Source organism: Sander lucioperca, chromosome 2 (genome assembly GCF_008315115.2).
Source record: "Sander lucioperca isolate FBNREF2018 chromosome 2, SLUC_FBN_1.2, whole genome shotgun sequence".
In the NCBI taxonomy this organism is placed as follows: Eukaryota; Metazoa; Chordata; class Actinopteri; order Perciformes; family Percidae; genus Sander; species Sander lucioperca.
This window is the reverse complement of record NC_050174.1, coordinates 11,635,734-11,663,476: the sequence shown is the minus strand read 5'-3', so window position 1 is coordinate 11,663,476 and position 27,743 is coordinate 11,635,734. Positions and strand designations below refer to the sequence as shown.

General features: G+C 40.6%; 1 protein-coding gene across 3 annotated transcripts in view; it reads right to left on the bottom strand.

Moving 5' to 3' along the window:
- Positions 1-27,485, bottom strand: part of nipbla (NIPBL cohesin loading factor a) — a 33,308-nt gene extending 5,823 nt beyond the window's left edge. The window contains exons 1-38 of one of the 3 annotated variants that reach the window (XM_031308835.2): positions 27,083-27,485; positions 25,404-25,475; positions 23,808-23,957; positions 23,372-23,537; positions 21,452-21,552; positions 21,241-21,352; positions 19,533-19,693; positions 16,473-16,621; positions 14,913-14,997; positions 14,406-14,627; positions 13,901-14,146; positions 13,027-13,772; positions 11,027-11,240; positions 10,683-10,859; positions 10,138-10,311; positions 9,599-9,760; positions 9,193-9,299; positions 9,007-9,093; positions 8,508-8,739; positions 7,440-7,591; positions 7,239-7,319; positions 6,897-6,997; positions 6,528-6,657; positions 6,338-6,420; positions 5,662-5,794; positions 5,093-5,236; positions 4,871-4,957; positions 3,657-3,877; positions 3,375-3,477; positions 3,081-3,179; positions 2,761-2,907; positions 1,678-1,812; positions 1,351-1,449; positions 1,145-1,198; positions 941-1,049; positions 643-773; positions 243-383; positions 14-107 (exon numbers count right to left, since the gene is read on the bottom strand). In XM_031308835.2, coding sequence (XP_031164695.1) covers positions 14-107; positions 243-383; positions 643-773; positions 941-1,049; positions 1,145-1,198; positions 1,351-1,449; positions 1,678-1,812; positions 2,761-2,907; positions 3,081-3,179; positions 3,375-3,477; positions 3,657-3,877; positions 4,871-4,957; positions 5,093-5,236; positions 5,662-5,794; positions 6,338-6,420; positions 6,528-6,657; positions 6,897-6,997; positions 7,239-7,319; positions 7,440-7,591; positions 8,508-8,739; positions 9,007-9,093; positions 9,193-9,299; positions 9,599-9,760; positions 10,138-10,311; positions 10,683-10,859; positions 11,027-11,240; positions 13,027-13,772; positions 13,901-14,146; positions 14,406-14,627; positions 14,913-14,997; positions 16,473-16,621; positions 19,533-19,693; positions 21,241-21,352; positions 21,452-21,552; positions 23,372-23,537; positions 23,808-23,871 — 5,449 coding nt within the window. In that variant the 5' untranslated portion in view covers positions 23,872-23,957; positions 25,404-25,475; positions 27,083-27,485. The remainder of the gene's footprint in view (positions 1-13; positions 108-242; positions 384-642; positions 774-940; positions 1,050-1,144; positions 1,199-1,350; positions 1,450-1,677; positions 1,813-2,760; positions 2,908-3,080; positions 3,180-3,374; positions 3,478-3,656; positions 3,878-4,870; positions 4,958-5,092; positions 5,237-5,661; positions 5,795-6,337; positions 6,421-6,527; positions 6,658-6,896; positions 6,998-7,238; positions 7,320-7,439; positions 7,592-8,507; positions 8,740-9,006; positions 9,094-9,192; positions 9,300-9,598; positions 9,761-10,137; positions 10,312-10,682; positions 10,860-11,026; positions 11,241-13,026; positions 13,773-13,900; positions 14,147-14,405; positions 14,628-14,912; positions 14,998-16,472; positions 16,622-19,532; positions 19,694-21,240; positions 21,353-21,451; positions 21,553-23,371; positions 23,538-23,807; positions 23,958-25,403; positions 25,476-27,082) is intronic. The other 2 variants (XM_031308836.2, XM_031308837.2) reach the window with 2 other exon arrangements.
- Between the last annotated feature and the right edge of the window lie 258 nt (positions 27,486-27,743).

The window sequence follows — 27,743 nt, the reverse complement described above, 5'->3', positions numbered from 1 at the left end:
CTGTATATCTCACCATAGAATCTGTTGAAGCAAGCCCAGACAAACTTATAGTTGTGTGTGACTTTGTTGACAACTGCTCCAAGACAGCTCACACAGTGCTGGACCACCTAGAGAAAAGGAAGGAAGACCACCATGTCATCTCTGTAGCACTGATTACACTTCACTTACATTTCACAGAGCACACCTGGTTCTACAATGGTGTACCCAATATACATTTCTAAAAAAAAGCCACTGCCACGCACCGTCATGCCGTATTTGATGATGAGTTTCATGAGGTCTTCTTCGATGGTGGCAAGGAAAGTTTCACTGGGGTGCTCCATCAGAGGTACCACAAGCTCCAAGATCTTTGCCACGTTACAGATGACCATGAAGTCATTGGAAGACTGCAGGGGAAACAATATACCAGTAATTACTGGGGAAGCTCTGATAGATCAGGTACCAATAGTGACTCGACTGGTTCACCAAACAGAAAAATCATTGCAAAATTGTCTTTTCACTGCTCAATCCAATCTGGAGATTAGGCCGTGAATTTGTTATGTTAATTCCTCCACACATGTAAAGAGTCATTAATTACGCACTACGGCTTAAGTATTTCCTTAATACTTCCACAGTAACAAAATGGATTTAGTATGCACAACTTACGTTACACTTTGTGGTCAGGTAGGGTTGCATGGTCATTGCATGTTTGACCATGAGCTGGGCTCTGATCTTGCTGAATAAGTACAAGGTGGTGATACACGCCACTAGCCGTGTTGAGTTTACACCTTTGTTCTCTACAGAGGAAAGAGGAAATACATTCATTCTAATTTTAATAGTATAATAATTCAAAATCAAACTTACTACAGAGCACTGACTAGAAGTATAGACAGTGGTTTAAAAGAAAATCAACATCTGCCACATGGCCCAGTTTGAGTTGGTGTCAAATGATAAACTTGCATACCTGAAAGAGACTCCTCGTATTTGAGGATGTGCTCTACCAGATTGTCAACTAGCTGAACACAGGCCTTTTTTGCTGGTTTATAGGATGCATCCTCCTCAGACTTGAGAAGCTAGAACAAGAGAGACAATGTTTATTTTAAAAAGGTTTTAAACATTGATATATTTCCCACCAGGTGAAGCCCCAACACATGAATCAAATGCTTACATTCTGAAGAAGCTGCTCAAACCAGTCATAGCCGGTGTCTCGACACGCTGAGACCTGAAGAAGAAATCAGACGCAAGAATTAAAAATATTCTGGCCAAACTTCATTATGAGAAAACGAAACAGGGTGGAGGCTGGTGAAAGATTTTTTGTTGAGATGTATTTTTATTACTGGATACAAAAAAACCTGGCAATTCAGTTAAACCTACCACATCAGTGATGTTGAGGATCTTTCTGGTCATGGTCTCCTTGTCATGGGCTGGAGTCGGAGTAAACCACAACTTCTGGAATGTCTCATTCACCAATTTCTATAAACAGCAAGTTCACGTGTCATTAGGTTGGAGCTATACTGTGTACAAATATTTTAAATGTTTTGTGATGAACATATTGCAATATAGAGAGATCTATCTAAAAAAGAGTCATGTTAAATAAATAGAATAATAATGATTGAAGAATGGAAGTCATATCTTTGAATTACAATGTATTTATTTATTTCACTTAAATTGTGAAGAGACAAAGGCGCAGTTGATCCATACCTTGATGCCTTCCTCATCATTGACCCTGCGGATCATCCTCACACACATCTCAGTAACCTTACTGAAGGTTGGCTGCTCCAGACAGATGTCTCTGAGGATCTTGATCACCCGTTTTCTCACGCTGATACCAGTGTCCTGTGCACCAAAATAAGTTCAAATCGTAAAGGCTCTGCAATGTTCTGCAAGCATTACATCAAAAACAAGGCTTTTGTTTTCATATACAAAAGAAACAACTGCCTGGGGTGCGGTAGCATTTTTCTGCCAATAGGTGGCAGCATAAGACTGTAATGAAGAGTGAACTTCTCATGAACCCGCCTGAGCATTTCCATGACAACAGGCACAACAATTTCAATGCCTTCACTTCTCATATGCTGAATACAAAGAATGAACACAAAGCTTGTGTGTTGACTGCATTTCAATATTTATGGTTTATATTACCACAGCGATCACAATGATCTGTGTTAATCTTAGACTGCATGCTGCTAATAAGCTGGCTCCTTACTTAATTATTTTTATCATGTATAAGGAAACTTAAAACATCTTCAATCTCAATCCCTGCAGTGCTTTCCCATTAAAACTCAGCGACCAGAAAAAATAGCCTCCTTGACCCAGTAGAAGAAGATGTCCCGCTCGTCACATTTGAATACGTGTTAAACAGGTGCATGCAACAGCAGCTCCATTTCCACACTAGTTTAGTAGTAAGGTTTTAAAGTGTAAAACATATTGTGGGAGACGGGGAGAAAGTTATTTTTCCAATGTGACAATCGTAAAGGTGTACAATGAACGGAACCACAACTCAAAGATACCTCATCAAAAAGCTTGCTATGTAGGAGGCTCTTGATACATTCACAAGGGAGACATAATAATCAACTGCCAGTGCACTGTATAATGGTTAAGATCACATCATGTTGTTGCCAGTATGGACAAACAGCAGGATATGTCCTTGTCAATGGACTAGCAATGGCCTGGAAAATGTTCTGTTCTGATAAATCATAATAGTTCCAATTGTAGCATCACAATGTGGGATTGTAAGACCTCACAACGGAATAATGTGTCTACAATGAATCTGATTGGGCAACTTACCAGTATCCTCTCTATGAGCATGTCATAGTACTGCTCGGTGAGTTGGGGTCTGCTGAGCACAAATTTGCCCAGCAGCTCTACAGCTGCCTCTCTCACGCTGGTAGAGTTGTCCATCAAACGACCATGGACGCCTCGCTGCATGTCGGACTGCAGAAGTGGAGAAGAGTGTCAGTATATAGCACGGGAAGAAAGACAACACGAAAACTTGCATACATAACAGAATAGCATAGGACAGAATTAGAAAGTACATTTTGACAGAGCAATTGTGTGTGCAATTCAAGCATGACAAATTGTCTTTGCAAACACGGATCCTAACATACCCTCGCCAGTATGCTGGGGTCCACAGCCACAACCTCAGACAAACATTTCATGGCTTTAGTCCTTACAGCGATGGCACTTTCCCCGAGGACTCGCAAGATCTATAAAAAAATAATTATAAATGCACCAACCTATAATTACACATGATTTGTTTTTTTCAGTACAACAGTTAACAAAACAAAGACAAACCAGTGAGTCCTAATATTACCTGTATTATACTGTATGAACAACTTATTATTTTATGTAGCTGCTGTGATTCATTAAAAAGACAAAATAAACTTATGGTAAGATCTTACCTGTGTTAAATAAATATCAAAGCTCTGAGCGAACGGCCTCATGGAGGCCAAATAACGCACAATCAGACAGGAGTCCTCATAGTCCACAGTGTCAGAGTTCATTCTGGAGAGAAGGGCAAAAAGGACAAATGTTATAGGATTATACAGTCACAACACGGACAGTGAAACTCTAGCTGACAGGTGGCTAAGACAACAAAAAAGAAACAGAGAAATAGGTTTAAATAGGTCAATAAGTTATTATGTGATATGGAGTACATTAATGAGACATTCACAAATTCTTACTTCAGGGTGGCGAAATGAGCCGGCGTGGTCTTTATGATGTTGCGCAGGAACTTCTTGCGCTTCTCAGCACGCTGCATAATTTCACCGGTGGTCTCCATCTCCTTGGCATGTTGTGGTCCGTCCGATGAGTCCTCATCCTTCGGGTTTTGGTTCCGCATGGACTTCTCAGCCTCTGTGGTGGCGTCCCGGAACCACTGGGCAACGTAGAACTTTCTAGCAAACTAGAGGACAAAGTAGGGCTGCACAATTAATCGAATATTAATCACAATCACGATTTTGGCTTCCCACAATTAAATAAAGATGATCGACTAAGATATTGACGCTTAAAACCCATGCTCCGCTAATAGAAAACTCATGAAATCAAATCAAGGACTCAGCCAGTCAGTGCAGTGCCAGCAGAGGCATTGTGCATGGTCGTTGACTGTGTTTACCTTCAAAGACACCAGGCTGCTACAGTATAACCATACAGACCTCTGCAGCAGTAACTGTTCATTTCTTACACTGTACTGTAACTTTTATTCTGTTAAATGTGTCTTATTCTATTTTAGCTGTTTTTATGTTTTGAATTGCTCTTTCATGAAAAGCACTTTGGATTGCCTTGTTGCTGAACTGTGCTATACAAATAAAGCTGCCTTGCCTTACACACATCAGACTGCTTGGTTATAACTCGATCCAGCCAGAAATTTCTCCGTTCACAGCTGAGATGACATAGGGCAGCAGTGTTTCACTGTATAAATTAGCCTAGCATCATAGCTTAATCCCGACAGAACACCATGGTGAATTTTAGCCTGCATGCAAGTTTTTTCAGTCTAAAATTGTTGAAACAGAGCAGCTAATATTGGTAGCAAGAGCAACAAGTTAGCAGACTGCCCAGTCGTCACTGCACTTTTCTCATTGCACCGCACCGTGCGTGTGTGGAAAGAAACACAAATGTAAATGACAGCAAAACACAATAAAGACTCACACTGAGCTAAAATGGAAATACTGTGCTACAACATGAGACCTTTCTGTTTAATTAAAGACATTTATTTTTTTAGGATTTGGTTATTCTACAGTATAAAAAAAAAAAAAAAAAATCAGAAACATTTAAAACCAAAAACCTACCTAATAAACAAATATCGGAATAGTCAAATGTTTGGGTCCAGCCCTACTTACTTTAATGCAAATATGTGTTTTAAGTCACCACTTGCACAGCCAGTCTAATGTAAACTTACCACCAGTGAGGCATCGGTCTCAGCACTCTCTTCCAAGTAGTCCAGTAGAGCCTTCTGCAGCTGCTGGGTCTCATCATTACCTTGAGACTATATAATCAGAGAGAGATGGATCACAAAAATAATTGTTTTGCTTGTTCCATTTAACTTATTTTTGTCACTATAAACTTCAACTTATATGTTCAAGAGACAGTGAGGTCATCAAATGTGAAGTTGTTATTCTACCTCTTGCAGGATTCGATCAATTGATCTCTGGTCCATCTTGCTGGTGACAGCGTCTTTCCTCAGACGAGCAGCCACTGTGCCCAGGTAGTCCAGAGATGCTACTCTCAGAGCCATCTCTGTCTGCTTATTACTGAACTGGTGTACCTGATGGGAGCAGACAGAGCAAAAAAGAAAAGAAATCAAGAATTTTACATTTTAGTCCAAGATTGACTTTCACTTGCACACTCAAAGAGAAAGAACCCATCTTATCATTGCATTAGTACATTTAACTTTCTACAGTAGTGCATCTTTAAGTGTTTAAATACTTGACTGCCACAAATTAAAAGTAATTATGTTGATGGCAAGTCAAAAACTAGTGATATAAAGATATAAATAAATTAGAAATTCAAAGAATACATGCGACCTGAGGATGTCTTTTCCAAATAATAATGTAATAAGTTGCAACATCTTAACTCTTAACATGTCTTTTTTGTCAAAAGATGCCCTCCTATTATTCTGAATCATCTATTCTTAACTTAAGCGCAAATAGTTGCATTTTCAGTTTAAAGAAAGAGCTCTGTCATACTAACCAGTAGTCTACCAAGTAGACTGAGCAGCAGCTCTGCAGCAGGCCACTCTGGTTTGTTTACTGTGGAGAGCAGGTCCTGTACAAAGTTCTCAAACAATGGCCGGTAATCTTCTTCTCCCTGCTTACTGCCACACCTGAGGACGGGAGAAAGATGAAGAAGGTGGCAGAGGAGAAGAAGGGAAAATAGTAGGAAAGAATGGAAACCATAGTGAAAAAATATCAATGGTAGCAGGCCAAAGGAGCCAAGCGTCATACAGCCACCAGATAATGAAGACATAGAAAATTAAAATGTGTAAGGCGAACAAGCCGGCACTAAATCCACCAAACACAAAAAAGTGTTGTGAGTACTTGACAGGCATAGAGCAATTTTGACAAGTAGGTCCATAAATTGTTTGCATCTCATGCAATACCCAGCATGCACATGGGGAAACATGCACACCATGAGGATGGTGGCGGTTTGATACATATTTCTGCTGGCTGCAGAAGGAATAACAAACTGGGGCAGTAATGCTCCAAAAGAGAAAAAGTAGTAGTTCTTCAGCTTTTTTTGTTCTGCATTAGTCTGCACTGTCGCATGGTAATAAATACTTTAGGTGACAGCTTCAGTGCAATGCAACTTTCTTATTAAAAAAGAACACAGTCTATTTGAAGGCAGTACAAAATGGAATGGTAATTACTTTTTGAGGAAGACTGAGAGGAAGTTTTGTGCTGTTCTCATTGCCGTCTCATAGGAGTTGGTTATCAATACATCTTGATCCACCTAAATCGAAGAAAAAAAGACTTGTGAGCATGTTTGAATGCGTTTGTATTTGTATAAATTGTATGTTTGCTTGCGTGGTGGTTTTGAGTGTCTGCTTGCTGTCTTACCTTGCTGTCGTACTCGTCGAACATGTCCTTGTCGTTGGGGAGGTGGACCACACACTGGATCAGCTGCAGCACCAGAGCCGTCACCATTTGAATGTACAATGGCTCTCCATCCTGGTCTGAGCTGTTCAGCCTAGGGACACAAGAGGCAAGAATACATGATCAGTTACTATTATGGGTATTATACAGGAAAATAATGGACTTAGTAGGTTTGGGAACACAATTGTGAAATCTTCACCTCTGCCTCAACTATTATTTTGCTACATTGATGGTCGGACAAAAATAAAGCATTTCATTTGATGCCTTATCCTTACAATACTAATGGGTTAGTAATGGCTATAAATCAATGTAAATTAACATAGAACAAGTTACCGGAAATTCCTGAGAGAGCGTTTGCTGGTTGGCAGTCTGGCCAAAGAGGTGAAGATCTCCTCCAAGATCAGCTGCCGATGCTTCTCATAACGTGAGAACACCTGGAGACAGAAAATAAAAGGTGGTTAGTCTCTACCTTCATAGTTTTGTAGAACAGTAAAAACACATGAAAGGATGATATACCAAGAGATGTACACAAAAGTCAGAAGGAGCCATTTAACTGCAAAAAACCACAATGTAGTATTCCGTATAATGTGACCCAAAAAGATCGCAAGCAGTCTTTTTAGATAAACACATTTCTATACATTCTTTAGAGAGAGAAACAAATGAACACAGACTTACTGCTGTAACTAGTTTAATGGCACACAGCTGCAGCTCACTGACATTCTCCACAAAGAACGGAGTGATTCCCATAGAAGAAACCTGGTAAAAAAAAAAAATTTAAAAAAAAGAATGACATGAATCAGCATCTGGTTTGTGCTGCAATTTTTGACTTGATAAACAGAACTGCAGTCTATAACTGTGAGTACTTTTAGTGTTTACCTGGAGGATGGTTGTGTCTGTAAGTAGCTGGATCTCTAGGAGCTCAGACATGTTGCTGACAATGTCGCACACTTTGTTGTACAACATGACAATCACACGCTGCTTGTGTGTGGAGCATTTTGCACGCTTTGCCTTGGAGCTTAACAGGCCACCTAGATGAACAAGAGTAATAACCCTGTTAAATCCTTTTCAAAGTGTTTTGATCACGAACCATGATTTTACATACTAAAAAAACATTTTCCGTTTCTGTTAATCAAAAAAAGAAATGTGTAATATGTTGGCACTCTGTTAAATTAAACTTCACTTGAATGACTCTGTCGTATATCATAAGAGAGCTAACAGCTTTATAAACACATTTCTTAAATGTAATCCAGGGAGTCATGCTTGATCTCGTTACAGCTGTAATTTCTGCTACAGGTCGTACCATTTGTGCTTAAGGTATACTTCCATGCAGAAGAGTCTATAAAGTCAGTCATTTGTATGTAATAACCCAATGATAATTTCCAGACACCAGTGATTAATTGCGGGCAGGTTTGTCCATCTCTCAGCTAGTTCTTGGAGTTTTATGAACAAAACTGACTAGGGCTGTCCTCGACTAAAGAAATTCTTAGTCGACTAACACTTATATGATTTTGTCGATTAATCGATTAGTTGATGTAATCGACAGAGCTGTGCTCTTTGAGAGGTGGTTAAGACTAGAAAAGCACAATATAAATGTAGTTAATTAACCATCTGTAAAACTGACTTTCTCCACAATTAATCCTGCAAAAGTACCACTTTAAATCTTGTGTTTACCAGAAATGTGCCCATAAGTTTCTTGGAAATGAGTAATTAAGCATGAATAAGCATAAAAAATGACTCATCAACTAAAGAAATCTTAGTGGACTAAGACCAAAACGACCGATTAGTCGACTAATCGACTAAGAGGTGGCAGCCCTAAAACTGACAGAAGATTCTCACACAATCATTTTAAAACTTATCAATTTAGTTTCACTGAGATCACAACAGCCCAGGCACACATAAAATGAATTAAACAAATGAAATGAAGCTCCTTTTCTTTATCCTCACCTCCATGAGGGTCCACCCTGTAGACTGGGTCGTATTGTGGATACAGTGTGTTCTGAAGATGATACTTGGTGTATTGTAGCACCCGCTCTATGACGTCTTCTATGTAGACCGCCTTTGGCATGTGTGATGAGGTCATGATGTTAAGCGCCGTCAGACAGGCGTCTGCTGACTTTGTGACTCTCTCCATTATCAGGTCTCTCCAAAGTTTCTCCTCATCTTCAGCATCGTGGTCCTGAGGTTAGAAAGGAAAAGAATGTAAATGCGACTTATAGGAATAAACTACTATCTGAAGGCCAAAGGTTTTTTTATTAAATTTAGCAAAGAAATCTTTTGTAGCATTTTAACAATTAATTTTCTACTTTTGCTGCCAGTGGGTATCTTTTGATTTTCCTACATTAATACTCTTTGGATTTCTGTAGTATATCACAAAATTGGCATGTTAGTTAAATACCACCATAAAAGAATATTCAACACAGAAAGAGGGAGGAAGGGAGCTCACATGGCTCATCATGGTGGAGAGCTTGGACCCATCCTGGATGTTCTTCTCCAGTATGTTCAGCAGCTTCACCAGCTTGTCTGACGGGATCTACAACAACAGGGACCTTTATTTAGTCCTAAATCTGAAACAGCACCACACATCCACAACAGCCCAACTTCCTTTGTACTAATATACTATATTCAGTACCCTGCTGGAGATGCCCATGGCCTTAATCTTGGCAGACTCGCTGCCCAGCTCATTCAACTGGTGTTTACCAAGCAGAAATTCTTGGGGTATCTCATCATCATCTGCCGCTGGAAAACACAAAAAAAAAATCTGCAGTTTTCTGCATTTGGATTTTCAAAATTGACAAAACCTGTCAGCACTGATTTTTATTTCATCCTTTCTGACCGCCAGATCATCTGTCTCGCGCATGCGCAGGTCAAGTATTTATATCAACAAAGTCACATGTGACCTCGGGATGACCCAGCTAAGGTATTAAGTTCCGGTGGCATCAACACACTCGGGATTCGCAAGATTCCGAGTGACTAAGAACTCTGGTGGTCATCCAGGATTCATAGAACCGTAGTTACATTCCTAACATTCAACTTACCCATGGTAGTGAAATCCACATCCTCCAGATTATCCAGTATGTTGTCAATGCTCGCCAAGAACCTCTTGAATGTGGACGAGTCCATCAACTCTTCTTGGGTCAGCTTGGGTTCATACGCTTTCCGTTTCTTCTGCTTCTCCTTCATCTTCATTTTTCTGGCAACTGAGTGAGAAAAATTTCATCTTAATTTGTTATTGCCGTTTGTTTTGTTTTTATTGTGTGTTGCAACCCAACATTCATTCCCAACACTCTCTACAAGTTTTTTTATTTTAGTAAACTCTCTTTGTTTTCTAGGTTTCAATTTGTCGCATACACTGGCAAGTAAAATATAAATGGATGCATTTCCTTTAATGTTTCTAATCTGTGATGTCATGTAATTTATTTAGTTTTCTGTATATAGATAAAAGAACATAACTTCACAATCAAATGTGGCATTAGCTTTAACTGCAGAGACCAAACAAAGCAGCTCTATCAATGTCAAACACAAAAGTTAAAAAAGCGTAAATGGAAATGCTGTGACAGATGACTTGAATACAGACTTTCGCTCATGCTGGGTGGAGGTGAATGTTCCTCGGAGGAGTCTCGGTAGCGGCTCCCTGAGCCTCGTCGGCTGTCCCGGTGCCCGCTTTTCCGATGATCCCCTGAACCCCGCCGCTCCCTTTCCTCCATATCCCAGGACCTGTCTTTGTCTCGGCGCTGCCGCTTCCTTGCAGCTGTAGAGATTAGGGATAAAAAAAAAAATAATAAATGAGGAATAAATCAGGCCCTATAATCTAAAAAAAAAAAAAAGGAAATCTATACCAAAGCAACACTAACCCCTCGAAAGAGTAGATGTGCTTTCAATCCCTTTCCATTGTTTTATTAAACTGTTTATGTGTTATGTTAAACTAAATATGAATCATAACAAAGTATGTTTACATACTTTAAAACGTAATATTTCTGTGTAGGAATGGTCAAAAATAGTAATCTCAACAGGCATTCATTTAGGTTCATTACATTTTAAGAATATTTCTCAAAGCAAATGACCAAACCTCGTGCAAAGATTAGCAGCGAGAACGAACGAGAATAGAATAGTTTGACTCACATTCGCCATTTGCGTCAAAGTCTTCATCCGAGCTGACCTCAGCGTATTTGGGCTTCTCATTTACAGTGCTTCGTTTCCTCTTGTTCACCTTTACCCTTTCACACAGGGGCATGGTTGACTCAATCTCTGCCAGAAGTTCTGGGGGCAGCTCCTTCAGAACTGCCGGGTCCATACCACCTGAAAATGTGACAATAACATTTTCAAGTTATTAACAAAAAGGTAATTCTGTTTTTTATTTAAGTACATGGGGAAAAAAATGTATTGAGTGAGTGAAAAAAATGCTGTAAAGTTATTTTGATTAAATGAGCAAAACGGCTTGCAGTTCAACAGCTTCTTGTTCTTACTTTTCCCAGACTTTCCTGAGGAGATCCTGTTCTTTCCAGACTTGCTGTGCCGTATGATCCTCTGGATCTGGTCAACAGAGAGCTTTTTCAGAACCACTACAGGCTTGGGCCTATTCTCAAAGTCCTTCACCAAACCAAGCCTCTCCAGTTTAACTTTGGGCTGTCCCCACATCTCACTTTCATTTGACCCACTGCCATCCTTGTCACGTTTGATCTGAAAACAAACAAACACAAAAACAGAAAGAAGTCAAGAAAGCCCTCTCAGTTTGTCAAGTTTGAGGTTCAAACTCCAATAAACTTCACACTTTAAAGTGTCGGACAGAGAAACATGAGCTATGTTTACAAAAAAGAAAACCATGTAAGATAATAAAATGTAAACAATGGATCAAACTGATTGACATGAGATTAATGATTTTGATTTGATGCAAGTTTCCAGTATGTGATAACAAGACTTAAAGCAACAATCCACCATTTTTCATTATCTCCATGTTTTAAATTGCAGGAGTAATGGTCAGTACATGGTACATTGTCAAAACTGCAGAGCAAAGGCAGCAACTCCCCCAGCCACTGGGAGCGACGGGCCAAAATGGGAGATTTTGGATGTGGATGTTTTAAAGACAAGAAATGTGACGTCCAATATGTAATCATTCCTTACTGTCTGAAAGTAAATAATTAGTTAATGGCGAGCAAACATCAGCCAAAGTATTTGTACTTCATTAAAAAAAAAGCAATTAAGAGCCATTCTGTTTAAATCAAACAACCATCCTGTTGTTAATTCATTAAGTCGTCATCTAACACAGTTATCATGAGCACAGTGTTCTTGATTTTTAGCATCCTTCTCCAATTATGTGTTGAGAATTTACATTTCTCAGAATATGATTTATTCCAACCAATTCCAGCACATGGGGAGTCATAACTCCTTAGCCAATGCAAAACTTTGTATCACATCGCAAACACTACTAATGACCTCAAAATATTTAATCTATAATCAAAAACCTTGCTTAGCCCTGCTAAGAAGAATAGAGTCTAAAGAGACAATAAAGATTGTTACTGTGATCCCATTTCAATTTTCCTGACCTATGCCTGTAGCCTCGTAACTCATCAGTTTAAGCTACATTTCCATCCTCCAGAGGCTGCATAGCTGGTTTAGTCCTGCCAGGATGACACTTAACCACTTATATGGCAACCTCAACTAAAAACCAGGTAAACAGATACATTTTCAGTTTGCATGCCATTCATTGCTGGTATGCTGTGTGGGTGATTAGCTACAAACTTTGATCGCAACATTAAACAACTGGTAGCGTAACCTTGTTTGACTGGGTGCTAAACTTGGCTACCATGCAGTGGCTGCTAACACAACTATGGTTGTTTTGTTTTCCTTTGTTTGTTTTGTTTTCATTCCTTTCTAGTAGCGCAAAAGAAGCTATTGCATGCAATCCATTTAAAACTGTGCTTGCTTTTCTGTCTTGTGTAACACACAAAAACTACCATGAACAAATTGGCTGAGCACACTACTGTTGCGGGCAAATAACTTCACGGCATGTGGCTGGGGGTTGCATCTCTCAACACTGCTTTGACAATAGATGTTAGAAAGGTGAAACAAATGGAAGTTTGACTGTAGAGAGAAAATTAGTATCAGTCTAGGTTTTTGGGCTCCATGATACTGACAGTGAGTGCTTTAAGTAGACATTTACCCACATGAAACATCTGAGATACAGTATACCAGTCGAGCATTTCATCAAGGTACTTGCTTTTGTTTACACACAGGACAAACAACAAAAACAATTTCTTCTACTTTTAACAGATGGTTAGGTGTGGGTTAATGTGTTAACCGAATTTTAAGACGAATCCCAGGAATAAATAAAAGGCTTACAAATGGGAAAATAAAAACCTAAACAAGACTGAGCAGTGGTGTGATTTGGTTTTCGTGAGATTGCAGGCAGTGAAAGTTGAATGATTGGTAGGTGGGTAGATATTTGGTTTGGGTCAGCCCAGATCACCTTAGGGATCTGGAAGTTCTTCAGTGCGCCACTATGCCCTCCCAGGAGCTGGGCAGGGAAAGAATCTGGAAGATGAGCACCAGAGGCAGATGAGGCCGGTTTGGAACCATCATGCCGATTGCCGCTCCGACCAGGCTCTCCAGTGGAAGAAGCCCGGTACCTATCTCGGTCACTTCGACAGCGAGAGTCAGGGGAGCGTCGGTCTCGACCACCAGTCTCGCTTCGATGCTTCCTATCTCTGTCAGATTCTCGGTCCCTGTCTCGTCCGTGTTCCCCTCGGTTTGATGACTTTGGCATGTCTCCCCGTCTGTCAGAGGACTTCTCATCATGTCGGTGCTTTGATGACTCCCGACCATCTCTCCTGCCGTCATGTTTATCGACCCTGTTCTTGATGACTTCCGGTCGTCCATCTGGTTTCAACCGCAAAGCCGTATCAGAACCCTCCACTGCAGCTGGCCCACTAGCTGGTTCTTCAGGCCAGCGTTGGGCCTCAAGGGCTGGAATAGGGGCCGCCAGACAGGGGTCGAGCTGGCCATCAGCTCGACCTGCCTGCTGGAGGTCGATGCTCACCATGAGGGGAGGGCGGCTGGCACCGTTCTCAGCTGCGGTGGCCTCTTGCGGGGTCAGTTTGCCAGCATTTCCCCCTCCTGTTGATCCACTGCCTGGAGCACCTGTGGGGCCACCTGGTCCCCCTGCGCCTGGCTCCAGAGGAAAAGAGTCCTGTTTTCTCTTCTTCAGCGGCTTGTCTGGAAAGACATAAAGATAAAACATACTTGTAAAACCTTAAAAATATATAAGGTATAAAAAGTTATGAATTCACAACTATGTGTTCAGCTTTCATCCATATAGTCATATTTAGAGACATTCTACACACCTTTATCTTGCACCTCCTTGGAGCACTTCTCACTAGCCGCCTCTCGTTCTATCCTTTCGATTTCAGCGAGGGCATCCAGCTCTGCCTCGTCGTAAGGGGAACTGGGAGGTTGGAGACCACTGGCACCACCAGCTTGCTGCTGTTGTTGCAGCCGAGCTAGATTTTGCTGAAGAACAGGCACCTGCTGAAAGCCCAGTTCTGCCTCCATATTGTCAGAGTTCTCGTCCATTCCCGGCAGAACATCCCCTAAAATATCAACAAAAACACTTAAACACGGTTGTATTCAAAAGGGATGATGGTTTCCAGTACTTCAAGGGTTCTGAATGACAGGATTCATTTTTTGTTCTTAAAGACATGAGCGCAGCATACCTCATTTTAGTACTGCTAATTGATTAAAAAACTGTGAAAGATTATTGATTACATTTGAGACTGGAGATGAGGGAAACCGCATGACAAAAAAAATGGGGATCCAGCTAAGATTGAGCTGATCCAAAATGTTCCTTACCTGGGGTATCGGACTCATTCGACTTGACCCTGGACAGCTTGAGGGTAAGTTTTGTAGAGTCCTTGTTTGGCGAGCTTACAATGTCGTACATATCTTTCTCCTCTTTCACTGCTGGGGCTTTCTTTCTTTGCTGGAGCTGCTGTTTCTGGTCAGGTCCTCCTTCCCTTGGTGAGGGTGCATAGGGAGGTGGTGACTGCAGAATCAGCGGGGGACGAGAACCCGCTGTGAGGAAGGAACACCAAATGAAGACGAAAGTTACCCTCCAAAGGTATGTAAAAAGAACAGCGCATAAAACCAGACACAGCACTGTGATGACAATGTACAATGCTATATAAGAAGACAGGCACAAAGACTGAAATGTACTTTGGCCTTTGAGGGACAATGGCCTCAAATCATTCTGTTGTTGTGAAATTGTAATTTTGAGTTTAAAGAAGCCAGAGGCAGCTTTTTCCTAAATGAAAAAAGGTAGGCACTGTACTGTCTCCTTTCCTCTTTCACTGTCCTTACGTTTGGGCGTTCCTTCACTCCCTGCTGGGGAGCACTGTGGAGACCTCAGAGAGAAAGAAGGATTCCTCATGGTGGAGTCACCCTCCTGGACAGCACACAGACAAGAAAGATGTAAGCTACCAGGTAAGCGCTTTAACCCTGACCAAAAACGTACTCCAAATATATCTTAAAACAGTTGATGGCAAGTTCAATTTTTGCTACTAATTTACTAATGGGGTGACCAAAATAATTGGAATTTGGCACAGATTATTTCCCACAATTCAGAACCCTAATGTTGACTTAATTTAATATCAAACACTACAGCATTGTGTATATTTTTAAGCATGTGTTATTTGTTTATACCAATGTTTTCCCTAAATATCTTTCGCATTCTCCAGGGCATATTCCCTCAATACGGGGAAAAAACTAGAAAGATTCCACCAAAAAAAATTCTCTGAACCCATTTTAAATCAAGTTATTAAAACCTAAACAGAATTAAAATGGATACAAATATAACTACACGTATGTGGCGGGACAAGTTTTATTCAGAAACCCTTGTGCCCGGTTGGTTAAAAATAACCGCATGGCATGGTTGAATATTTGATTCTGATTGGTCAATCCCGGCATTCTGCTGTCTGCTATTTCTGTATACCAGACTGCTGCTAAGTATAACAGACCGCTGCATGGGTCGAGATTTGATCATAGACTCTGGCGGACCATTTTTAAATCAATCACATTTTTATATTAATATTTGTGCTCATACGGAGCTGATACCGCTGATCAGCGGATCACAAAGGGAAAAAGGGGATGGAGGACAGGAGGATAGCTAGCAGCACTATTTGCAACAGTGCAAACAGAGCATTAGTTACCTCCATGGTTAGCTCACTCACCGGGGTGACCTGGCTTCCGCCACAAATCGATGCTCTTCAGCAGTAAAGTTAACAGAACCAACCGGGAAGCAGGCAGGTAACCTCTTTATGAGTGGCCCTGTAATAAGCTGTTTAATAAGCCGTGTAACAAGCGGGATAATGTAAAGCGAGCCAGTCTTTATTGCGAATTCGAACCCCAAAAGTGTAATGCAGGACCTCGACATAAAGCGGAGGGTCTTAAATCAGCCTGAAGGGGTTCTTCTCTCTTATCCACATTATTCCTTACATAACCGCCCCTATGAACTTAAGAATTACTTGTGTTCTCTTTAGCCTTAAGCAGTGTATAAAATCTTGCGCTTGAATTCTTTCTAAGTCTGCTTGTGTCTATTACACAACAGATATTTCTCATTTTAGCAGTTTTTTTTCCATGTTCCATTTGAATGCTCACGGTTACCCATTTGCTACCTGAGCAGTGATAGTGGGGATTTTCATGTACAGTCACATAGCATGCATGCCCTCTATATGCTGCTTAGAGAAAAAAAAAAATCTTTTTGGCTCACATTATAAATCTTTCAAACCTCATGCAAAAAAATTTCACCCGCTTAAAAATAGCATTTTTCAACACCAAACTTTGTTGTTTGTTCATAAATGTGTGCCTTTGTTGGGTGGCAAACTTATAATGTATTCATTCTAGACTTCTAGTCAGTCGTACCTCATTGCTCAGTCGGTGTACAATGTTCATGTAGTCCTCAGTGCCATGTCTGTCTGAGTGGTGGTTGGCAGTGTTGGCCATCTGCCCCGATACTTTGCCCTCATGGATATTTCGTATGCCACCTGGAACCATGGGACTGGCCACAGATACTGCAAGATAAAAAAAAAAAAAAAAAAGAAGATAGAAGGTAATTTTTTTTAAATGATCCTTCAGTGAGGTATTAACATTGTTCATCATAAGAGGAAAAAAAAAAACATCTCCTAAAAATTGGAGATTTGTCCAAACATTGCTGACAAGCACTTAGTAGACCATGGATTTTATTAAAAATGTTTTTGGTTTAACAGCATAAATGTGGCTTTAGTTCTTCCAGGAGTCACAGAGAGGTTTCATGAGAGCCGGAAAAATAGTAAGTAAATCACTAACATATCAACCACTAAAAAATAGAACATTTTATTGAATTCACAGGATTGCATACATAGTAAAATTATTTTGTCTGTAAACTGCAAACTTATTTTGGCTCTTAGCTGCTAACTTGTTCGGGAAGCAGGCATCTGTAAATTACTACATGGTTGAAACAAACCTGTTCCTCCTGTTGGTCTGATATTTTACCAGTGAACTGGGAGTATATTATCGACTGCAGCAGAGCAGGCACTCTCAATGCAGAGCATCAACATTTCAACCAATTACATTTAATTGTAGTAGTCACAACTGTCACAGTTGTTACAAAATTAATTGCACATTCATTTCTATTCATGTTTGGAGGGCATGCATTTTCTACATAACCCGTTATATTAACCCATAACATAGGATCTTTATTATTATTATTATTATTATTATTATTATTAATTAACACCACAGTAAATTTCCAACAGTGAAATTCACTGGAAAATAAATTGTTTTACATGTATTTGAATTCATAGTTAGGTCTTTGACAACAACAAAACTTGTTACTTTCATAAAACATTCAGGAAATCCCCAAATAAAATGGGACAGAACTCAGTTTGCCAGAACCACAGCTGCTAACCACATGCAACAAACAATACACCAGAAAGCAGAGTGCAGTTAGAAGACAAACATCAAGAATTTAGTTTTATAACTTGGCTACCTGACAGATTTATATGTGGTGCTGTGAATGAGAGAAACAAAACTTATTTTCATAGGTTAACGTTCTAAAGCACAGTGAGACAAAATCTATGTTGTTTTTGTTTTTTCAAAGTATGTGCGACATGTGACAACTGCGGCCCCCATTTCCAACAAATGACATAATTTGTCCCGCCCGGGTGCTTAGCGACTCTGGTCGCGTGCCATTCAAATAGAAATCGACCCACATCCAATTCACCTTTCGACCCGGGTCGTAAAGCCGAGAAAGTCAACGCGGGTTAACCCTTTTTAAACACAAAGTCTACCCTGGTTCAACCCTGGCTCAGAGTATAATTATATAATGCTATGCTACTAGCATGTTAACCTTGTACACAAGTCTGAAACTGTGCTGATGTCTTTCAAAGAATAATACAGATCATATACATCAGCTAGGTGCACACACACAGGGACACACAAACAAGGAAGCACTGATATATTTTTCAACAAAGAACCTCCCCCAATGCATGACACAAAAGCCACATTTTGACACAAGGTTCTGAGGGCCTTTTAAGTCCCCAGAACTAGATGGTTCCTTCAGCCCAATGTTGTCTGTGTTTCCATCGCGGTCTAAAGACCCGTGAAGATTAGGCAAATTAGTCTGTTGACATTTAAAGCAACATGACAGGATGAAGGCTGCTGGTGGTCACAGGGGTAAACACACTCTCTAGCCTGCAGTTCAGTGTGTCCACCCATTTCATAAAAAAAAAAAAAAAAAAAAAAAATCGATTTGGTCTCACTGTGATGCACACTCGTCTTTTTCAAAAGGAGTCGGGAAGCCGACAGCAAAGCTTAAATTTACAACCTCAATTCCAATGAAGTTGAGACGTTGCGTAAAACGTAAATAAAAACAGATACAATGATTTGCAAATCCTTTTCAACCTATATTCAACTGAATACACTACAAAGACAAGATATTTAATGTTAAAGCTGATCAACTTTATAGTGTTTTTTGCAAATATTCACTCATTTTGAATTTGATGCCTGCAACACGTTTCTAAAAAGCTGGGACAGGGGCAACAAAAGACTGGGAAAGTTGAGGAACACCTGTTTGGAACATTCCACAGGTGAACCGGTTAATTGGAAACAGGTGAGTGTCATGATCAGGTATTAAAGGAGCATCCCCAAAAGTCGTTCACAAGCAAGGATGGGGCGAGGTTCACCACATTGTTAACAACTGTGTGAGCAAATATTCCAACAGTTTAAGAACAACGTTTCTCAACGTACAATTGCAAGGAATTTAGGGATTTCATCATCCACACTCCATAATATGATCAAAAGATTCGGAGAATCTGGAGAAATCTCTGCACGTAAGAGGCAAGGCTGAAAAAAACAACATTGAATGCCCGTGACCTTCGATCCCTCAGGAGGCACTGCATTAAATACCGACATCATTATGTAAAGGATATTACCACGCGGGCTCAGGAACACTTCGGAACACCATTGTCAGTTAGCACAGTCCGTCGCTACATCTACAAGTGCAAGTTAAAACTTTACCATGCAAAGCGAAAGCCGTATATCGACAACACCCAGAAACGCCGCCGGCTTCTCTGGGCCTGAGCTCATCTGAGATGGACTGACGCAAAGTGGAAAAGTGTGCTGTGGTCTGACGAGTCCACATTTCAAAATTGTTTTTGGAAATCATGGACGTCGTGTCCTCCGGGCCAAAGAGGAAAAGAACCATCCAGTTATCGGCGCAAAGTTCAAAAGCCAGCATAACTTGCACATCAGTGAAGGCGCCATTAAAGCTGAAAGGTACATACATACATACAGGGAAGGTAAAAAGGCTCTGGAAAATGTCCCCAGAGTTAAATTTAGACCCTGGTCCCTGCGATCAAAACACAGCAAGATCATCAGAAGGTTCCTAGTTCCAGGGGAAAATTCCTGCAGTCGAAATGAAACATGCAACACATACACTCTCACCTTGTTGTATCTGTTGGTGTTGGTTATAGCTGGGTGGTTGTTGGTGGGGATACTGCTGTATGTAACCTGGGGCAGGGCTCTGAGGAGTGTAGGGGCTGGGTACTGGACTGTTCTGGCCCATGTACCGACTACTGGGACCAGTCTGGGGGGCAACGAACCGGCTGGACAAAAGTGGAGAAGGGATGAGGGAGAAAGAAAATGATCAAGCAAGTGGAAGGAAGTTGCATGCCTAACAGTAAAATAAATTGCATTATATAACTTAAAAGACAACATCTTTGAATTACCTTTTCAATTATTCTATGATACTACATATACATACAGAAAATCATTCATGAAACTAGATAACCCAAAATGTTGTGATGCAACTGGGATATACTACTTTAAAAGATAGAGATGCACCGATTGACCGGTCGGTGACCGAAATTGGCCGATTTTCATGTCATCGGCCATGACCGGCGACCTGCCAGTCAGTCTGACATATGCTGATTTTATGTTGGTCAAATGCACTCGGGCGCCGCATGATTTACATCGCGCAACAGCAACACCACACGTGCACATGCAGGGTTTCCGCTGTATGCATGTAGCAGCGGCGCACTGCCGCTCAATCAGCTGTTTATGAAATGTCATACAGTCGTAATTATACACGGCTCGAACAGTCAGCTGCTCTCTCTCTCTCTCCCCTCTGAGGCTGAAAAACTGGAACATGAAAATCGCACTCACGCGGGTCCCGTGAAATAAACTACAGTTTATCAGAAAATAGCGTTGGGCACACTGACCTGAGACGCTGTAAACAAAAAAAAAAAAAAAAAAAAAAAAAAGACGCTGTAGTCCTCCGACACGCTGTATTAACGTTGCTGTTTACGCTGTCCAGGTTGGTGGGGATGCATACCACTCAAAACCAACATTAAAAACGTAGTAATGTTTAAAGAGTTTAGTTTTGTTGTTAAACTGTAAAATGAGCGGTGACGTTAAATCATCTGTTTCAGGTAACGGCACTCTAGGGTACCGTCTATTTGCTGGATTGTTCCAAGGTAACCGACGGGAGCTAACGTTAGCAGATAAGCCATTGTTCATATTTATGCACGATGACAAATTAAGCAAACTTGCTAAAAAGGAACTACACGCTGTTTTCAGGTAACGTTACTGTTGACGTTCAAACAGGCCTCTGTGCGTGTTTTGAGAAATATCTTTATACTGCATTAAGGCTATATTTATTTTATTTTTATGTTATTTATATATTATTTTATTGCCATTACCTGTTTTCATACATACAGAAGTTTAGTTTGCTAAATTTATCAATTTTCTTTAGTTGGATATTGGATGTGAAAAGAAGGAACTGGTTCTTCCAAAACATTGCACTTTAGATGTGTGTGAATTTCCCACACATTTATATAGTTGTATTTTATAGCGCTCGATTATCTATTTAAAAAATGTTCTATGTTCTATGCAAAATGTAACATTTTCTATTAAAGAAAAGATAGAAAATAAATATTTGTGTGTGGTGTAAAGTGGTTAGAAAAAATGAAATCGGAATTGGCTAAAATCGGTATTGGCTGGCCTAACTCAAAGAAAATCGGAATCGGCCTAGAAAGTTGTAATCGGTGCATCTCTAATAAAAGAGTAGAAAACATGTTAACAACAGTTACATGGTTACAGTTTTTAGTGTTATGACACATTAGAGTCCGCTATATTGTGCAGCCTGACTCACCTTGGTGGATTGGGAGACATTGCAGCTGGCTGGAAGTTTGCTGGCTGGGCAGGACTATGCATGGAATTTTGGGTGATCTTGTATGGTGGTACCATCGGCTGCTGCATAACATCTGTTCAGAAATGAAAATACAGTATATTTGTTTCAACATGAAGGTGGTCTTTATGATTGTATGCTTTCATGTCATAATGTACAACAGGTATCTCCATACTTTTCTCCCTGAAGATGCCAGGGTTCCTGGCCAGCATGGTCTGCAGCAGCAGTGGTGCATCCCCCTCTGGCTCATCGCTACCCAGGTTGTCCTTCAGCTCTCTGAAAACGCACAGAAAAAAAACAAAAAAACAAGTTCAGTCCCATTATAAAATGGTGAGAGTAGGACAAGTGGGTGGCATAATTAATAGTAATAAGTAAAAATAGACAATAGTGAATGTTTATAATCTTAACATGTATTAATGCAAATATTAATTGCATTAAACATACATATGACTAATGTTATAGATATGTAGCCTACAATTCAGGGTTGGGGGACTGAACGATCTAGAGCTGCAACGATTAATTGACAACTATTAAATTAATCGCCAACTATTTTGATAATCAATTAATTGGTCTGAGTCATTTTGTATCTCTGATTCCAGCTTCTTAAATGTGAATATGAATTGTTTCTTCACTCCTCTGTGACAGTAAACAATATCTTTGGAGGACATCATATTGGGCTTTGGGAAACAATGATTGACATTTCCCCCCCATTTTCTGACATTTTATAGACCAAACAACTAATCGATTAAATAATCAACAGATTAATTGATAATGAAAATAATCGTTAGTTGCAGCCCTAGAACAATCTACTGAATTCTATGAGAAGGTAGCTGTCCCTTCAATATATTAGATTGCATTAAAACTGCATAGACAGTGGCCGGGTTGGTTCAGTGGGTAGAGCAGGCGCACATATACTGAGAGGTTTATGCCTCGATGCAGAGGTCCAGGGTTCGAATTAGAGCTTAGATCGGCCCAAAAAAATCAAGCCCGAACCTACCCAAGCCCGAGCACGTTGCGTCCGAGACCGGCCCGGCCCGACACATTAACTGTAATTATGAGCCCGAGCCCGATTTAAACCCGACAATTTTTTAATACGTGGGCCGTTATAACTGACGTTCTCAACTACAATTCAGAGTTGTTTGAACTACAGAAATCTGTTTAGAATAATACAACAAGGACGAAGCATGTAAACTGCGCTGTTTGTTTAGAATGGAACGGATCGCAAATGGATCTGAATGAAGAAACGTAAAAAAAATAAAAAAGAAACAATGATGAACAACATATTGTTGTCACTGCCCACGACTTGTTTAAACTGCTTCCATACCTCCGACTTTCCTCCACACTCAAAGTTAATTCTCCTGTTTTTCTTTTTTTCTTTACATCTTCAAGCTCCCGGTGTGATGCGTGCGAGAGGAGGAGACTCCGCGCATGAAGTGCTGCATTTTGTAACTGCAGCCTAACTTTTGTACACATTTGTTACTTTTATATAGCCTATATATATATTTATAATATTTCTGATTATGGCATAGCTTTCTCTCCACCCAAATAGGATAATAAGGTAGGCCTAATGGATAAAAAAAAAAAAAAAATTGCTTGATCAAGGGTCCGGCCCGGGCCCGGCCCGAGGATGTGGCGGAAAATAACGGCCCGAGCCCGACCCGAGGTCCGGTCTGGCTCGGGTCTGGCTCGGGCCCGGGCCGAGAATCTAAACTCTAGTTTGAATCCGACCTGTGCCGATTTCCTGCATGTCTTCCCCCTTTCTCACCTAGCTGTCCTATCAAATAAAGGCGTAAAAGCCCAAAAAATAATCTTTAAAAAAAATAATAAAAAAAACTTGCCTGCGGGTAAAGCATTAACATTTATTCTGGCATAACTGGAAGTCTTATGTCTGCATCTCATTAACAATGTAGCTTTTTTAATTTTAATTAGTAAAACTAAGCAACTTCACACAGTTTCCATAAGTCAACAGTGGCATTTCTTCTGTTGTCACCTATTTTTACTGATCATTTGTAAAGCCACGTTATGTCGGATCACAAGCTCTTTTCAGGCAATTGTGTTTCCTCCTGTCTCTCTGTTAAAGACACAATACACTCACATGTGCTCTGTGGAGACCTGGTTGAGGCCATGGGCTAGCTGGGAGGCCAGATTCTCATCCCGACAGCCCAGTAGGCAGGTAACTTCCTCCGCGATCCTCCCATTGTATAGGAGGCTTTTAGTGGTGGTGGCCGGGAGAGGGGAAGGGAGGGGCAGCTGGTTCAACACTGAGAAGAGAAGCGAGAGATGATGGAAAGTACCGAGGTGGGGGGATGAAAAATAAAGATGAGAAAAAGATACAGACAAGCATCAGCAATACAGGACACGTGGTCGTAGAAAAGTAGAGAGAAGAAGAAAGACAAGGCAAGTGACAGAATATGCTATCACAATTACAAATCTACATCTGTTCAATGTTTCAGCTTAGCATCTTACACTTGAAGAGGAGACACAACAAAAACTGTGAAAGTGTGTTTGGAGCACGGTTGTGTGTCACTCACAGTCTGTGAGGCTAGCGATCCCAGCAAGAGTGGTAATGGGAACATGAGGCATATCCCCATTCATGCTGAAGGTGAGGGTGGGGGAGTGTGTTGATACACAGGTAGATCAGGGGGTCGATGGACGACACCCGTCCTCACATCTCCTGACTCCTAGGAGAGAGGAAGGTCAGTCAGGGAAAGAGAGAGACACAAAAAACAGCATGAGTGATCGAAAGGAGAAGGAAGAAGAAAGAGGGCAAGAGAAAGTATGGAATTACAAAATGAGAGAGGCAGAGAAAAGGGATTTAAAAAATGAACAAAGGTGAAAATAATACAAATAAAACATGGAATCAAATGCAGTGAATGAAGAAATCTTTTCTCTATATACTGCTATGTCTGCCCTGACGCAGATATTATGTGTGCTTTGGGTGAAATAGTGCCAGCTGCATCATCTGTAAGCCACAAATAAATGTGTCTTATTAGATCTTGTCAATCAAGATAAACTGCTATGGAGATCTCCCTTTTCACTCAAATATCTAGTATATTATTATTCATATATGTTACTGATCCATAAGCGGGAACCATTAGTGCTCTCTGCTTGGGTTACAGGGACACAGGATCAGGAATGTAATTCCACTACCATGAGTGCAGGGTAGGTGTCTTTCTTACTCAAGAAATATCATGTCAGATTACTTAGATTTACTTTAGATTATTTTTAATAGCACATAGGCTCTATGTCATATACAAACATCTTGGTCGCTTCCAGAAAATCAATGCATTCTCTGCACGGAAAATCTATCGTAAAACAGTTGTAAACACAACTGCATAATATTAACATCCGCGTTTGGCTTATGAGGTTAAACGAAAGAAAGGGGCTTTGTGGGGAAAAAGCATTATCATAGTCATGCATCATACTGCCACCAGTATAGATATTTTTGAATATACTGCCCCAGTGATAATGTACTTCAGTGGATAAACCTTGACTTTCTGATTGGCCCTGGTAATACGTTAGATACTATGTCATGTGTGGGAATATACCAACAGTCCTCTATTTTCTACACTTAATATCCCTAGTACTCTAGAATTGAATAAGTAGTCAACTGATGTAAATCTTTTGTGTTACTACCATAACATTCTTATAATCCCCCTCAATAATTTCAAACAATAGGGCTCTCCACTCTCAGCTTATAATGATGGATCTGCACAAATGAGGTCCCTATGTTGTACTTAATTTGTCTTAAATCCCTTTGCTTGTTAGGTGACCTCTCAAGTAAGACTGTACAAGAGGTCAAAGAAAAGCAGAGGGAAAAGCCAGCTACAATTTTCAGAACATCAGCCTACGCTTCATGGAAAACCTGGTTGCTACAACAAGCTGATGGGTCAGTACAGGGCTCTCGGTATCTACATGTATTCTCCATGACACAAAATCATGATGAATGTGTTTACATATTATAGACATCAAAATTAAAGACATTGATTACACAAGCCTCAAACCCTCCCTCCCTAAACACGCTATCAACATTCTCAGTTGCCTAAATTAAGAGTACCCAGGCATTACTAGTGTTAATAATGGCACGTCAATGAAATGATAAATGGCTCAAAGCATTATAATGATACCTTTTTGAAGAATTCTGTGCAGTCTCGGGTGGACTCACTGACATTTCAAATAAAAAGTCCTACTCCCTCAATCTGTTGAAAGAGAACATGGCTCTGCATCAGACTCTGTGACATAAAATTGCATTTTATGCTTCTTTGGGGACAATGAAATAAGAAGTTTTGTCTACAGCAGTCAGACTAAGAAACTAACCCAAAGCAGCAAAAATAATGCCAGATACAGCATCACAATATTAAGTGTCACACATGCATTTCATTTTAGCAATAACCATGTAATTACTGCTACACAATCTTCAAACCTAGAATGTAACAGTATGCCACACTTTTTGACCTTATGAGAAATCCCTTTTAATGACTAAGAAAATGCAACATTTTTTATACAGCAACTTCTACTGAATATTGATGCCACGTGAATCTGTAAACACAATGTTGCAACAAGACCTTAGCGCAAGCCGATTGTTGAGGTCAAATAGTAAATACCAGCAACAGCTTCTGCACGACACAGCTAACTGTGACAGAAAGAGGCTCAACAGATGCATTTTGTAAACAATACATTAGCTAGCTGTAACGTTAGCATGCCCAGTCTATGTGCTCTTCCTCAGGTCGCAGGGACTCGGCTGACAGCTGTGAGACTGACAGGCAGGAGGCAGCACAAAGGAACAGATGCACTGTGATGGTGGCGGCAGTAACGTAGTAAGTAGTGGGGGGCTGCATCCTCCAGTAGCCGACAACCACCGTACGCATTCTGCAAAGTGGCTAACTGCAGAAAGCAATCGAACTATTTGTTGTGGTCAAGAAACCAAACATATACGATTCCACTAAAATCTCAACCAAACTCCAAAAGTTAAGTAACTATAGCTGAGGCAATATAGTAGATTGTGTTTAGTCTGTACCGTTAGTCGCTCAAAACATTTCAAAACAAGATAGCAACCAATACCAACATTAGCCCTGCCAAAGGCTACAGCAAACCAAAGCACAACGTTAGGAGTCTAATGACAACCCAACACTTAGATAACGTACAGCTAGCTAGTTGACGTTAGCATTCATTACACTGTTTATCTTAAGTTAGCAGAACTGCCAGCTGCAGTCCGCTACTTGCGAACAAACCAATCAACGTTAACGTTACACTGCCCGGATCTTTAGAGCTAACCGCGAAGCTAATGTTACCTCTAGTAGCTAAGATCACTAACGCTAGCTGCCTACATTCGTTAACAACAATAGTCTTTTTTTAATAGCTAGCTAGTTATGCTAACTAGCTATAACTGTTGTTGGTTAGCTTCTGTTCCCTGTTCAAGAAAAGGGACGGACGGCAATTCAAATAATACAAGGAAGCGCTTGTCGGGGTTTGATGCATGTTAGTCAATTTCCCTTAAACTCGGGGAAAATGCAATGTGTTGGAGTGAGTAACGTTAGAGGTAAAAGCAAAGGCACGGCATATAATTCCGTGGCATCGGCCCAATCCTCGGGCTCGACAAATGACATCCAGTTGAGGCCGTGCGCCTTGGCGGAGCAAAAACACACCTAGCTAGCTTGGCTGGCTAGTTCGCTAGCTTCCGCTACCTCCCGGTCAACGATTAACGACGCCGTAGGTGGTCTTGCAGCAGAACATGTTTTTAGTGTTATTGTTATATTCGCAATTTAAAAAGTTTGTTGCATAAAGATAGCTAGGTGATTATATTTACCTTCGGATGTTCCGTTCAAAGGGAGGGTAATGTTTTAGCCTGGTTTGTGTCCGTGTCCGTGTCTCTAGCTCCCCCTTTCTTCTCTCTCGCAGCTCCTCCAGAAAGAACTCGATTGGCTTGCCAGCTAGCTGGTTAGCTAGCTTGCTAGCTATCAACAATAATCCGTGTCGGACTGATTCGTTGTTTTTCCGTCACTCGAGGGTGAATGTTTCAACGTACATTCATGGGGAAACATTCGTTCTTCGGAGTTTCAGTCGGTCTGCGCCGACGTAAACAATGAGTGCAGCCAATTTCGACAGTAAATAAGAAATATGACGATTGTTGCGTTCATCAAGAGGCTCTCCTCTCGTAGAACAAAATGCCGACCGGAAGTTCTGCCGTCTGACTGACCAAAGATCTCAGGAGTGACTCCCTCCATCGGCGCCAAACAAAATGCCATGCAACATTTCGTGTTTGAGCCGCTAGACGGCGCTGTAAGACAACTTTACCGACTTTACCTTCTCTGGTAGCCTACAGTAGGCATTTACATTTATAAAAAAAATTACATTTAAAAAAAAATAAAATATAATGTATAACGTTAAACAAATCATAATTTTCTAGTGTATTGATTAAATCACTATACAACTCGTAACGTTACAGGTTATTCTTGCATACAGTTACG